Source organism: Xiphophorus maculatus, chromosome 24 (assembly GCF_002775205.1).
Source record: "Xiphophorus maculatus strain JP 163 A chromosome 24, X_maculatus-5.0-male, whole genome shotgun sequence".
Classification (NCBI taxonomy): Eukaryota; Metazoa; Chordata; class Actinopteri; order Cyprinodontiformes; family Poeciliidae; genus Xiphophorus; species Xiphophorus maculatus.
The window spans coordinates 5,970,158-5,983,663 of record NC_036466.1 but is presented as its reverse complement, the minus strand read 5'-3'; the positions used below and the strand labels follow the sequence as shown (position 1 = coordinate 5,983,663).

General features: G+C 39.2%; 1 protein-coding gene and 1 long non-coding RNA gene across 4 annotated transcripts in view; both read right to left on the bottom strand.

The window, feature by feature from the left end:
- Positions 1-2,263: 2,263 nt before the first annotated feature.
- Positions 2,264-5,550, bottom strand: sox1 (SRY-box 1). Its single transcript, XM_005807966.2, has one exon. The coding sequence runs from the start codon at positions 5,274-5,276 to the stop codon at positions 4,209-4,211; it is 1,068 nt and encodes a 355-aa protein (XP_005808023.1). The 5' UTR covers positions 5,277-5,550; the 3' UTR covers positions 2,264-4,208.
- Positions 5,551-6,980: 1,430 nt separating this feature from the next.
- LOC111607682 overlaps positions 6,981-13,506 on the bottom strand; it is a 113,338-nt gene continuing 106,812 nt past the window's right edge. For 2 of the 3 annotated variants that reach the window (XR_002752416.1, XR_002752418.1), the window contains 2 exons: positions 8,606-10,035; positions 6,981-8,439 (listed from right to left, as the gene is read on the bottom strand). This is a non-coding gene — a long non-coding RNA (uncharacterized LOC111607682). The remainder of the gene's footprint in view (positions 8,440-8,605; positions 10,036-13,506) is intronic. The other variant, XR_002752417.1, reaches the window with a different exon arrangement.

The window sequence follows — 13,506 nt, the reverse complement described above, 5'->3', positions numbered from 1 at the left end:
CAATCACAAACTTTCATCCATTTCATTGACATTGCAATGGTCTAATTCATTGAGATTTTATGCAATGGACCAACATAAAGTGGAAAAAGAAAAGAAGATTATTAAATTATCATTTAACTCCTTTACTTCTTATATATTCTGCTGTTTTCTGGAGCCTGTGGTTTCTTAGAGAACAAACAAGCAGACAGATCAGCGATGAAGTTTTGGAGAAGTTTGAAGGAGGTTCACTTCCAAAACGTGTGGTGGAAATCTAACAACGTCACCCTGAATGCACCCAACACGAAACACAGTTTTCCTTCAGCTTGGCCTGGAAAGCTGGTCAGAGTTGATTGGAAGATGGATGAATCTAAATCCATGAAGAAAACCTGTTAGAAGTTGCAAAAGACCTGAGGCTGGGCCACAGAGTGGCCTTCTAGCACGACAACCACGCTAACCCTGCAACCAGAGCTACAGCGGAATAGCTTCAATCAAAACATTTTCATGTGTTAAATCTGGTTGAAAGTCTGTGGCGAGACTTGGAGCCTGAGCTTTAGTTGCTCTGCAAAGAAGAATGGGCAGAAAATTGAGTGTTCTGGTGATCAGTGGGGCTAAACACACACCACATTTTCCGTGGTGTGTTTGTGTTGAAAATGAAGACCTTTTTCTCCCACTTCAACAATATGTTGTACTGCAGGTCTATCACCTAAAATCCCAATTAAATACATTGAAGTTTGTGGTTATAATGTAACGAAATGAGAAAACATTTATATTTGTTTGACTGGCTTACATCAAAAAGGTTTGTTGTAGAGAAAAAACTTTCATAATGTGTCTATTTCTTTCTTTTAGTGAACCACATTGTTGAAGATAGTTTTAAGTATTAATTTTACAATATATGTCATCAGCATTATTTTTAGTTGCACAGCTTTAACACAGTGAATAAATCAGAATAAACTCCAGAAACAATATTTTCTGGAATGATTAATAGTCAGCTAATGTTTCTTGTCTTGTTGATGAAGATTGTGAGTAATATGAAATGCTGTTTTATGTTTTTACTTATGGGTTTGTTTTTATTTAAGATTTGATATGCTTTGGTAAATTTGAAAAATAAATAAATAAATCTGAGTAAAACAGTAAAACCATAAAGAAAATCAAGCCTAGCATAACACAGCTGTCATCTAGAACAAATGCTCTTCTTTAGTCTGATCAGATTAATACGCTTCTTTAGGAATATCTGAACAGAGAATTATTAGGCACAAAAATGAAAACGGCAAAGATGATGCACAGTTTCTCTGCGTATGATGCTAAAGTTGCGCTGGCATGATTTTTCTTTTTTAAAGCTTGAGTCCTGAAAAAACCGACTGATAGCAGCAGAAGTTTTCACACTTGAAAAAAATCCAAACAGATTGTTTTTAAGATTCACCGGAATTTATTTCCTCACTTCCCCGTCGTGTACCTCCTGTCTGACATAAATCAGGTATAAATATTGCGACCCAATGTTTTATCCAAGCATATTAATGGAAAGCTTAGTGGAAGAAAAAAAATTGATTTTGAAACAAGCCCACTCAAGGGCTTTGGACAGCTTCATGACATGTGGACTGGATGTTTACATTCCTTAGGGAAGCCACTCCTGATCAGACCCAGTCAGAAGTCATCTTACCTGAATTGGGGAGAAAAAGGTCAGGACTGTCCTCTTATAGATGAAAGCAAATATTTCCATTTTCTTTATAAATTCAGGTCTCAGGGTCTGAAGGAAGAGTGCAGAGGCTCAGAACCCACACTGCAGGAGGTCCAGTGAAATGTTTCCACAGTCACTGGGAATGTGGGGATTTGCTGCTGGTCCACTGCGTTTTATCAAAACCAAAGTCAGAGCCGAACTCTGCCATGAAACTTTATAGCACCTGCTGCTTCCTTCAGATGACAAGCTCTGTGGAAACGCTGGTTTCATTTTCCAGCAGGACTTGCTGCTGCCAACGCTGCTAAAAATAGCTACACCTGCTTTGAGGAGCGTGGCATCCTAACCCGCAAACTAACCTGACCTAAACCTGTTTGTAATTTCTTTTTTGTTTTATGTAACGTTATACGTTACAGATGTCATTAAATCAATAAGAAATTACTTTTTTCATGATTATGTAATATTAAAACAACCAAAGCTGATGAGTGAAAGTGATTTAGTGAAGAAATCTGATGTTTTTTGGCCACATTTTCTCAGATGATTTTAAATTGAATTTTTTAAATTAAAAGATTCTTAAATGTTTTCAGGGCTTGTGTTTGCTCAAGTATTTTAGTGTGTTAGTTGCAAGTTATTGCTCTTTTTTCCCTTGAATTCTTAAAATAATTAGTGAAATATCTTCAATTTATTCTGGAGGACTTCCCAGCTTGACTGGACTGGGTTGCGTCCTCGCTGCCCCTCTTGTTTTCAGGTTCAGGCCCGAGAGGGAATTAGGCTGATAGAACCAGGGGTGTTGTTGGCCGGCCTTTTTGTCAGCCGTGACCCTGCAGTCGGCCCGGCTTACACCAAGACTAATCCCCATTCTCCTCCAACACAAAAAACCCCTCCTCTCCTCGCCTCCTCCTCCCATTCATGCCCCCTCTCTCTGGCCCGGGGGCCTCTGCTGATTCAGCCATCAAATTTAAAGAAGGAAATCATTTAACAGCCGTGGCAATTAGACACACAGTTGCAAAGCGCTTGATGCTGGAGGTCAGGGAGGCGGGGGGGAGATTTGAGAAACACAGGTGGTAATAAGTTTGAGGTGAGCCCAGCTGAAAAATACAAGTGAACCAACCGCGGGATGCTGTGATCGGATTGGCTTTTGTTTGAGATTTGGCCTGCTGAGGTCACAATCCTACAGACAGGTAGACAAACAATGATACTTTTGGCCTAAAGGGGAAATTAAACAAACTGGTGTGAGTGCAGAGTTAGTTCAAGACTCCTGCACATGATGATGCTAACAAAATAATGTGAAATCAATTATTATTGGAAATGTTCCTGTTAAAATAAAAAGTAGTTAATATATAAATAGCAATTTAAAATATTTAAGCAAGGCTAAAATCAAAATGGCAAATATGGCAATTAAATGCATCACATTGGCGATTTTCCACCTTTTAAATCTACACAAGAGTCTGCAAAATAAGTGATATTTACTAAAACAATAGGAAAAATACCAGAATCACAAAACGTAGCGCCCTGTGTGCTGTGCTAAGTTTTTATAATACAATTTCACAACTGGAGAAAAGGAAATAAACACAAAAAGATCAATTTTTGGCAGACCCACCTAAACATAAAATAAATTATTTTTATCAAAATGTTCAACTGAATAATAAAGTACATAGGCGTTTCTTCAACAACAACAAAAAACATTAAACCAGTTGTTTATCATTTTTAAGTAAGACGATTTTACAGCATATTATTTTAGGCCTGCTGTGCAAAAAATATTTATCTTAATAATTTTATGTAACAACTCCTGATTTATTCCCGATTCTGGTGAATTGACTCATGGTTTACAAAATAAAAATAAATTGGTGCTTCAGGTTATAAATGCGGTTTCTTTTAAAATGAAAGTGATTAAAAAATTAAAACACAAAGTGTAACGTTTCTCCAAGAGACAAAGAAATCTTGGAAAATTTATTAAAGTCAGCGCTGCTCCGGCTTCAGCTGCAAAAATTTAGATTTGCCTTTGTGTAAATTATGTATACAGTTGCATAAAAGCGTTTTCAGTAGGCCTATTTATTCACAATTTACAAGATTTTACAACAACAGGAACAAATTCAAATTACACCGACTCACATGTTTACAAGCATCAAAACTGGAAATCAATTTAAACGGCAGCCTGAAACTTTTTTTCTTTCTTTCTCCACACCGCTCTGCATTTATTATACGCTTCCCTCTTTAAAACATCCTCCAAACACTCGGCTGGTGTCTGTAATTCCGCCGAAATGTCGGAGAATAAAATAAGCTTTAAATTGCACCAGCCTGTACGGATTATAATTTAAACGGTGTCACAAGTTGGCAAGCGACAGCAAATCTGAGGCGCTTTCGGACAAAAAGATCCATCTTTTTTTTTTTTAAATAACAATTATTATTTAAAAAATAATAATAATAAAAAGTTCAAAGTGATTGCATTATTATGACTGCAGCCGCCTATAATTTACAGTCCACCAGCAGCTGGAGCCCGCATGTGGAGTGGAAATATTTGGTTGTGTTCGCAGTGCTTACAGTTCATATGGACGTTTCAAATGTGCGTGAGTGGAACCGTCCCGTTCACCGCAGCGGAGCCCCCGCTCTGGTAGTGCTGCGGGTGCAGCACATGCAGTCTGCTTTGAACGGAGTCGCCGCCCGCCGCCTCGCCAGTGGGCAGATACATGCTGATCATGTCCCGCAGGTCTCCCGTGGGGCACGGCGGCGGTGCGCGCGCCGTGGAAACGGGCGGGCTGACGCTCGGCTCCGATTTCACGAGCGAACCCAGAGTCCCTCCGATGGCCCCGGACACGGGGGAGACCCCGGAGCTCTGGTGCTGGTGGGTGTAGCCGGTGATGCCGCCGTAGCCCGGCGGAGAGGCGCTCATGTAGCTCTGAGAGTTCGAGATCGGGCTGTAAGACAAAGCGCTCATGTCATACCTGTGCACCGGCTGCGGGTTGTGCGGGTGGTGATGCGGGTGGTGGTGGTGGTGCGGGTGATGGTGCGGGTGAGCCCCGCTGCCTGGGTGTTGGGTGTACGCCAGCTGCGCCTCCTGCATCATGGCGTGAGCCGCCGCCGCTGCGGCCGCCACCTGACCCGAGTACGTCCCGTTCGCCCAGCCGTTCACATGCGAGGCGTAGCCCGCACTGGCCCCCACATGTCCCGCACCGGGGCTCTCCAGTCGTTGCCCGCCGCCCATCCCCACACCCGGCGATGAACCGAGGAGTCCGCCGGCAAGTGAGTACTTGTCCTTCTTGAGTAGAGTCTTGGTCTTCCTCCGCGGGCGGTACTTGTAGTCCGGGTGTTCCTTCATGTGCATGGCCCGGAGCCGCTTGGCCTCGTCGATGAAGGGTCTCTTCTCCGCCTCGGTCATCACCTTCCACTCCGCGCCCAGCCGCTTGCTGATCTCCGAGTTGTGCATCTTGGGGTTCTCCTGTGCCATTTTCCTCCGCTGGCCCCGGGACCACACCATGAAGGCGTTCATGGGTCTCTTGATCCTCTCCTGGGGGACCTTCCCTGCGGGCCCCCCGCCTCCTCCTCCCGCATGTCCCCCCGGGTTGGATGGGTTGGTCTGGGGCACCACGGGGGAATGCAAGTCCGTCTCCATCATGATGCTGTACATTCACCTCGTCTTTGTGGGACAGAGTCAGACAGACAGAAACATTCAGCCTCCAAAAACACGGAGGGAAGAAGTGACTGAAATCCACTCAGAGCTGAAACTGCAGCGTCTTCCTCCTCCGTGTCATCCGTGGAATGGGAAGGACTTGTTGGAGCGGACTTTGGTTGAAGCTGAGCCTTACTGGGAAAAGTTACCGGTGCGTGCCCGGGCCGCGCGCTCTGACAGCAGCTAAATGAGCGCAAGGCGGCCAATGGAGAGGCGCGAGCGCAGACGTGATTTGCATGCAAGGGGCTCGAGGTTCTGGTGACGTCGGAGCGCGAGACCTAAAAATTACTCCCTCTGTCATCGCTTTTGCGCGTGTAGCTAGAAAAAACACGACACGAGCGCGAGTTACGCGGGTACAAAAATGAGTCAGGAGGACTGAGCGATTTAATGGATCATTTTATTATTTCAACTCACAAATCAGAAGAAAAATGACAATACAGCAAAATTAAACTATGTAAATAAATAAAATTTAGGTAGAACAAAATCAACTGATAGTTAAATTATTAATACAGTTTCAGTCAAAAAAATTTATTGTCGAAACGACGTTTATTTTTTAGCTTTACGCATGGAATATACAGATAAGAGTGGGCGCTTATCCCTTCTTGATAGTAAATATATAGTGAAAATGGGGATTAATATATTCATTTGAAAAACTACTATATATATTCTGCTTGTAAGACCCTAGCTGACCCTGCGTATGAGTTTCTTTTTCAGTTTTTTTTATTTTACTATTTGTTTATTATTTATTAATACTATATTTATTTATTTTTTAAAACCACATTTAAAGCTTATTAAAAAACACACTGAACAGGCTTTTTCCCGTGTTTTGATATGCAGTTTATTATAATAAATTTTACTTAATTTAAGTAGCTCACCAAACCCTTCTTTGTCTAAATTAGGGTTACAGAGCCGTCTATTCAGAGCCACAGGTGCTTTTTTTGTTGTTCTCGTTGCTAGGAAACAGGTGAGTGACGCTTGGAGCACGTGCCATTCAAAGCACATCTTTTGTTTGTTTCAGGACTGCTGGAAAAAAAAGGAGGGGGGTAGAAAAAAAAAAGCCTACAGTAATCCTATAATAAATGTTGGACATGTCGCAGTCTTTTAATGGTTTTAATCAATTAATGAGGCAGAATGCTGCTTGAGGAGCCGAACCAGGCAGGCCTGCAGCAGGCCCAGGATTACCTTCCATGCTTGGGTTTCATCACAAAGATAAATGCTGAAAGAGATCATTTAGTCTGTCATGACCCGCAAAACACCACTTTAAGAATGTCAGATGATTGTATTGTATTTTATTTAATATAGTTCTCATCTCCCACAATAGTTAAAATTCAATTTCACCAACATGTTGTACTCTTCTTGTAAATATATAACTTCAAATTTATAGTAAAAATAAAAACCTCAATTAAATAAAACTGAAAGAAAAGCCATTGAAAATATCTGTAACTCAATGTTTTTAAAATGGGTCTTAATGTAAGCTGCAGGAACTGAGAAGATGAATGTTTGAAATGATCAACCTTGAAAAGTTTTTCTTTTGTTTTATTTTACATATAAGCATCTATTAAACATGCAAAACATTATGAGTAATATATAAAATACTTTTTAAAAATGTATACAATCCCTTATAGATTTCTTTGATTTGTGTTTTTGGTCACATTTAAACAATTTAGGTGAAAAATGTTCTTACCAGACAAAGATAACCTGGTTAAATTTAAAAAGCAAATTTCAAATGATAATTTTCTCTCTGATGAAAAGTGATTGCACTCTAAACCTTGGATGTAAAAACTGCCAATGAGTTTTTAACGTCCTTGTATAAATATTTTTGATCTGTTTTTCTTGCAGAATTATTTTAATTCAACCACATTGTGATTTTGAGCATCAATAGCTAATTAAAGGTCAGATTTAAGTTCCAGCCTTTGACTAGGCCTCTCCAAAACATTTTTTGTCATCCAGTGAGAGGTGGACTTAGCACCGTGTTTTAGATCATTGTACTGTTGCATAACATTTGAGATTACGGTCACAAACTGAATGCCAGACATTCTGCTTCTTGGGTTTCTTGTAGAGAGCAGAATAAATGATTCCATCGTTTATAATGAGCTTCCCAGGTCTTGAAGCCACAAATCAGCTCTGGGTTGTCATTGTTCTATATTTTCTCCATTTTTGGATGAGCCTTTAAAATGGATTTATAACCCATAATCAGTTTCTTATCTGTACTTGAATTTGTTGAAGATAACAGCAGAATAACATGCAATCTTTTGGCCAACTTTATGTTGTTTGGCAAGTGACATTTAAGTGATTTCTTAATTATATAGGTTTAAAACTGCAGGGTGTGACCTTTATAAAACAATATTTTTTTACATATTTGTTGAAACTGTCACTATGGCATAAGACTGATAATCTGTAAAACAAATTGAGCTGCTCTGCCTTCTCCCAGTTACAACTAGAAATGACCAATCAGAGCCAGGGGGAGTGTCTTAGCGCTGTTAGTCACTCTCCATGTAGCGTCGCTCTCTTGCTCTATGCTATGCTACAGTGTCTTTTTGATAGCAGATCCTGTTGTGAATGCTCAGGCTAGTTAGCATAGCCTCTGATGGTGATGGAAAAACTTTCCCTTTAATGGTAAATTGTTTCTCTGCCATTAGCACATTTAGCAGCAAGTACACAAGACTGATTGACAGCACTAAGACCTTCCTCCTGGCTCTGATTGGGTGTTTTTGGTCAGGAGCGGTGCATTTCTTGAGACAGCAATAATTGCTCTGGAAGCAAAGTTGATCTTTTAAAAGATTATCTGTCTCTTAACAACAAATATGTAAAAAACATTTGCTCTACTACTGCAGCTTTAAGTGTGGATAGTTAAATGAATTTCAGTAATCATATTTATATATATGACTGTAACGTGTTTTGGTATTCCAGTCTCCTGCTCCCTTGGCTTCAGTCCTGTACCGGCTCTTTGGAGCCCTCTGGGATTTTGCCCACAAAGTGGCATCTGTCAGGTGCTGCTCGGCTCTCAGCAGGCCGGTGAGCCATGTTGGCATGGCGAGGACTTTCCTCCTTAGCTGCTGCGTTGCTCGTTAAGAGGACTCCATTGTGTGATTGCTCTGAAAGAGTCGGATACCACACGTGTCTGGGAGGCAGACAGATCAGGTCAGGAAATGGACAGAAATATTTTACATTGACCAAATAATTATATCTTGTCAGTAACAATCCATTGCTCTATTTACTAATGTAGTATTTATTTTTATATTGATCCAGGAAAGAGAGGCAGTTTGTCAAAAGCTTTATTAAATTACCTCTGGTGTTCAGTGTTGAGTATTTAGTAGGAGAATCAATTGACAGCTGATGAAGAGAATCAACTTCATCTGGGATTCCAGGGCCACTTTGGTTGCTTCATTTACAGTGCGGTCTAGAGCAGGTTGACCTTTCAGAGCTGACGGCTTTGTGCAACTCCTGAACAGAAAAAGGGACACCACTGTGACAGGCTCTAGCTCTGTTATAGTCCTGTTTTAGCTCCTGTCTATCACTTTCTGCCATCATTTCTGGCTGCTGGCGGATTATGACTGAAAGTGATTATGAAAGCCAGCAGCAACACTTTCCCACTAAACATTAGAGGACTGTGTTAATAAAAGCTTATTTAGTTGAAAGTTAAACATATAAATGGAGATAAACAACAGTTGTTTGCAAAACACACACAGAGGAATTAGTCCAAGTGAATAGTTTGAAGTGAGTTTATCTCAGTAAAGTATCCTGCTCCTGAACACTTTTCTATCTTTGATCTAGAAAATGAATCTGGTTTGGTGACGATGATTTCAAATTAACTAGTTCTCAGCATCAAGATTTGAAAAGGTTTTGAGTTTAAGCCCTCTAAAATATTTTCCCAAGTCACTTTTAAATGCCAGAGGCACGTAGCAGATTGATTCAGTTAACTAGCAGAAAATTCAAATACACTTTCAACTCAATTTAAAAACAGAGTAATTTGACTCTTTTGTGATGTTTCTGATCACAATATTTCAAAACCAGAGTTACCAAACTCCCAGCATCAGAACTGTGAAGCAGCGGACTGCAAGCTAGTAACCAGAACAAATATCCAGACAATTTAACCATCTAATATCACCTTGTTAAACTCCTGTTACTCTTTGAAATGGTTCTCTACTTATTGTATTGAATATAAATTAATAATTTATCAGCTCTCTACTCTCGATGTTTGTCGAATTCCATTAAAGTGAAAACAGCAAACACATATAATAGTTTAGATGGCTTTATGGTAAATATAAGTGGCAGCAGAAATAAAGCTTTTCTGATGTAGGAATCACAGACCTAGTTTTAACAAAAATAAATAAGATATTAAATTAATTTTTTAACATATTTTGGAGTCTGTTGGGTAAAAAGGAGCATTGATAGTAATGTATTAACTTACCTGTCCTGATAATAATAAGCAGGTTAAACAATGTTTTTTTAATTCTTTCAACAAATGTACATTTAAGCTTACTAAATTTTAAGTTATTAAAAGACAGAAGGTTCTTAGTCCATTATTGAAGAACATGCTTTCTTTTTTTCCACAAACATGTATTTGGTTGGTAAAAGTTCGAAGATCAGTCCATGTTAATCTTGAGTTGATTCATTCTGTGTGTTCCTGTTTTCTCCTGGGATCCCGACTACGGGGGATCACATTAGTTTTCTCTTGAAGAATCCATATCCTCCTTCAGTCAGTAAGAGTTAAAATCTGCAACAGACAAAACATACAAATCAAGACTATTGTTACATTATTTTTATCTGTAAGTTGCACACTTTAAACTGTTAATGGAGGATATGAGAATTTTTTTTTTAGCATAAAAGGAAAGAAATGGGAGCAAGAGGAAAAAATTGAGGCAGCAAATGATTGAAAACATTTTCCAACCTCAGAGTTGGTAAATGTCTAGTAAATGATGGAGTTGATTGCAACAGTAAACATCCTCTGTTAAGAGATCTATAGCAGCTCACCGTTGCACAGCGCTCTGTGTTAAAGATGTGCAGAGTTGGAGATTACTGCTGTGATGTTTTCTAAGTTCAAATTATGCATTTCAGTGTTTTAAAGTGTTTTAAACATCTGTGCTAATCCTCATACTGGATCCATTAAGCTACTGAAGCCCATCAAAAATATTTTAGTAAATTATTCTACAAAATGCAACATGAACGGATCGTGACTATGGTGATATCTGATTCGCTTAATGTATTTGGGATTTTCCATGAATGTTATCAGACTTGTTTATTGTGTTGCTGGGTCACTGTGTGGCGTGGCTATTTATTAGTTTGCTTGTACTGCAGGTATCTGATATCTCATTGGTCAGGTTTATAACTAGGTGTACAATACTGGGGAAAAGTATTTGCTCCCTTATATGTGTCTTTTGTTGCCCTGCGACAGACTAGCGACCTGTCCAGGGTGTAAAGGTTGCCAGAAACGTTCCCTGCCTGGAGATTAGCACCAGCAGCCCTCTCGACCCATTAGGGACAAGAGTGTACAGAAAATGGATGGATGGATATTTTTCTTTTGTTTCAACTTAAGAAAAAACTATCCAAATCAACTTGAAAGCTGAGTTTAATTTCCAATGCCTCCACTTGAGCACGGAATGTATTATGTGACCAATCAGTAGCACCTTGTCCGTCTGTCCATCCATCTGCCTATTGATCTGACATTATGCAGTCATATGAATACTTCAGAGCTCCTCTAAAAGCACTTATAACTATTTTAACAGTTCCAAAAACCAAGTATACCTTAATATTCATCAATATGCACAGTTGAAACTCTCTTACCACTACTACATAAGTTAACATCCATGGTGTTCCTTATCTTGTGGGTTCAGCCAATCAGCTCCAAAGAAAACAAGAAGCGCTCCTGGATTGTTTGCTTTCCAAACATCAGCCGATTGTGTGTCAAGTAGCATTGCACTGAGGTGTTTCAGTTGAAATGTCAGTCTGCATTTAATTAATTTGTATAATGCATTTCACTTATTGAAATGAGCTACTGAAATAGATTGACTTTTTAATGATATTCCAATTTAGTGAATATGACTGCATAATGTCATACCAACTCTCTTTTGGAAGTTGCAGGAATATTTTTGATGAGTCCACAGCAAAACTTTACCAATGTGGAAAGTTTTGCATTTTATTTTTTTGGTATCAAATAGTTTTAATATGTATTAATTGTAAAGATGAAAGGTTTTTGTTTTCAGCGCCTTTCAGAAAGTTCCCTTGTTTCTGTGTCTAATTTCTAATTAAAAATAGATCTGTGTTGGACGGTCTCTGGAACTCGCTCCATTAGGCCTGAGAACACACAGGGGCCTAATCCAATCAACGGCATTTCTCCTGTGCAGCAGCTGACACTTTGTTGGTTTTAGGCTCTCTGTCACAGCAAGCTGTCAGCTCCACTGCAGCTCCACAGCACTGACAGAGCAGATATAGGCAAACAGGAAAGCACACAGTATGAATATGCAACCGTGAGCTCTGACATGTTAAAAGGTTTAGAAAAACAGTTAAATTGATTCAACACTGGGTTCCTGGGTTACTGAGGGTTTCTTGGCATAAGAGCTAACAAGACAGAGACAGCATAGCTGAATCAAACATCTGCTAAGACCTTTTTTATTTGACAGCCACACAATGAGGACAATGTTTTTCTTTTTCTTGTTTTTTACCGTAGGGTGTAGCATACAGTATGGGCAGTGGTTCAAATGTTGTACGCAGTTATTATTAAAGCAACGTGAACATACGTTTCAATTTTCTGAGAAGCTCCATGTGAAATTGATCTGCATGAGGTTTACCCTTTAAAACTGAAACAGAAATCAGTTGACTAATTAGTCTAAGTCTAATTAATTGAGATGCAACTTTGAAAATTGTAAGTCGACTTCTTTGATGTTTTTATTAATAAATTAGCCAGTTAGCACCGACCTGTTCCAGCCATCAACACAGAGACTGACATCCTCCTTCTATCTATTTTATGCTATTTCAGGTGTCAGACCAAAATGGCCTGGTGTACAACTGCTACAAAGCATTAGCACTCCTCATTTAATCATCACACATCCTCCTTTGATTGATGCCTAATGAATGGCTCGGATTGTGGTAAGAAGACTTGTTAATGGGTTTTGCATGTCTGTCAGACATTTGAGGCTGCACTCAGAAATCTTTGCTTACACCGAAGCTCCAAAACTGTTTCTTATGGAGAAAATACATTATAGTTTTCTTGCTGGACAAAACACCATCATTACAACCTGTGGGGTGTTTAGATGGGTTTTTTTCTACCCAGATGCTGGGAGGTATTTGTTGTCTCTCTCATCCACTCATCTGCATGTCCTGGTTTAGCCTCAGAGATCTTTGAGTACAACTTCTGTGAGGTTTTCCATTGGATTCAGGTCCTGGGATCAGGATCATGTTTTGCACTGGAATCAAGATGCTGCTTGCTTAGTGGTCATAGTCTCAGTGATATTTCTTCCTCAAACAGAAGGTTTTTATGCATGATACCTCAGTCTCCATGCTTGAAATTTGTTCTGGTTTTGTTGTGGTTTCCTTATCTAGACCCAAAAATGAGGTGTTGAGTGGATTGAGTTCTTTAATAATCTGATACGGTACTTTTATGATTTCTTTTAAACATAAAAAAAAGCCAAACATTTCTCTGGTTTTGGCTTCCATTTTTACAACATTTAAGACGATTTCAGTGAAGCAGACTGTCATTTTCTGTACTTTTTAATGTTTTTTTTCCCTTTTCTAATCAACTTTTTAATCAAACTATGCTGTTCTAATCAGCAATTTCTGGAATGACACAATTTTAGACAGATTTTCAGAGAGGAATGCAACATTTACTCAGCCTGCCATTGCTTTTATTAATTGAATAAAAGTACTGCTTGAACTCCTCCGTAAATATAAAGTTGTGTTTGTAATAACACTAGTGACCATATATTTGCCAAATATTGGTAGAGAACTTTTCTATAATTTTATATACAGCATGGAATTATAGAAAGGTTGCAGATTTAATAAACAAAAAACCCATCTGATTTGGTATTTGTGCAAGAGCTAAATTTGTTTTCCTTTCTAAGAATGTGACACTTAAAAGATATCATTCTTAACGAAGCAGTTTTGACCTTTAGCACTCAAATCTTTATTTCTAATCGCTGCTCCATCTGTTACACGCAGGTCAAACACTGATGATGCTACAGCTACATTTAAT

Excerpts from the sequence above, each read along its gene's own strand:
- sox1 (XM_005807966.2), bottom strand. The coding sequence starts at position 5,276 with ATGTACAGCATCATGATGGAGACGGACTTGCATTCCCCCGTGGTGCCC.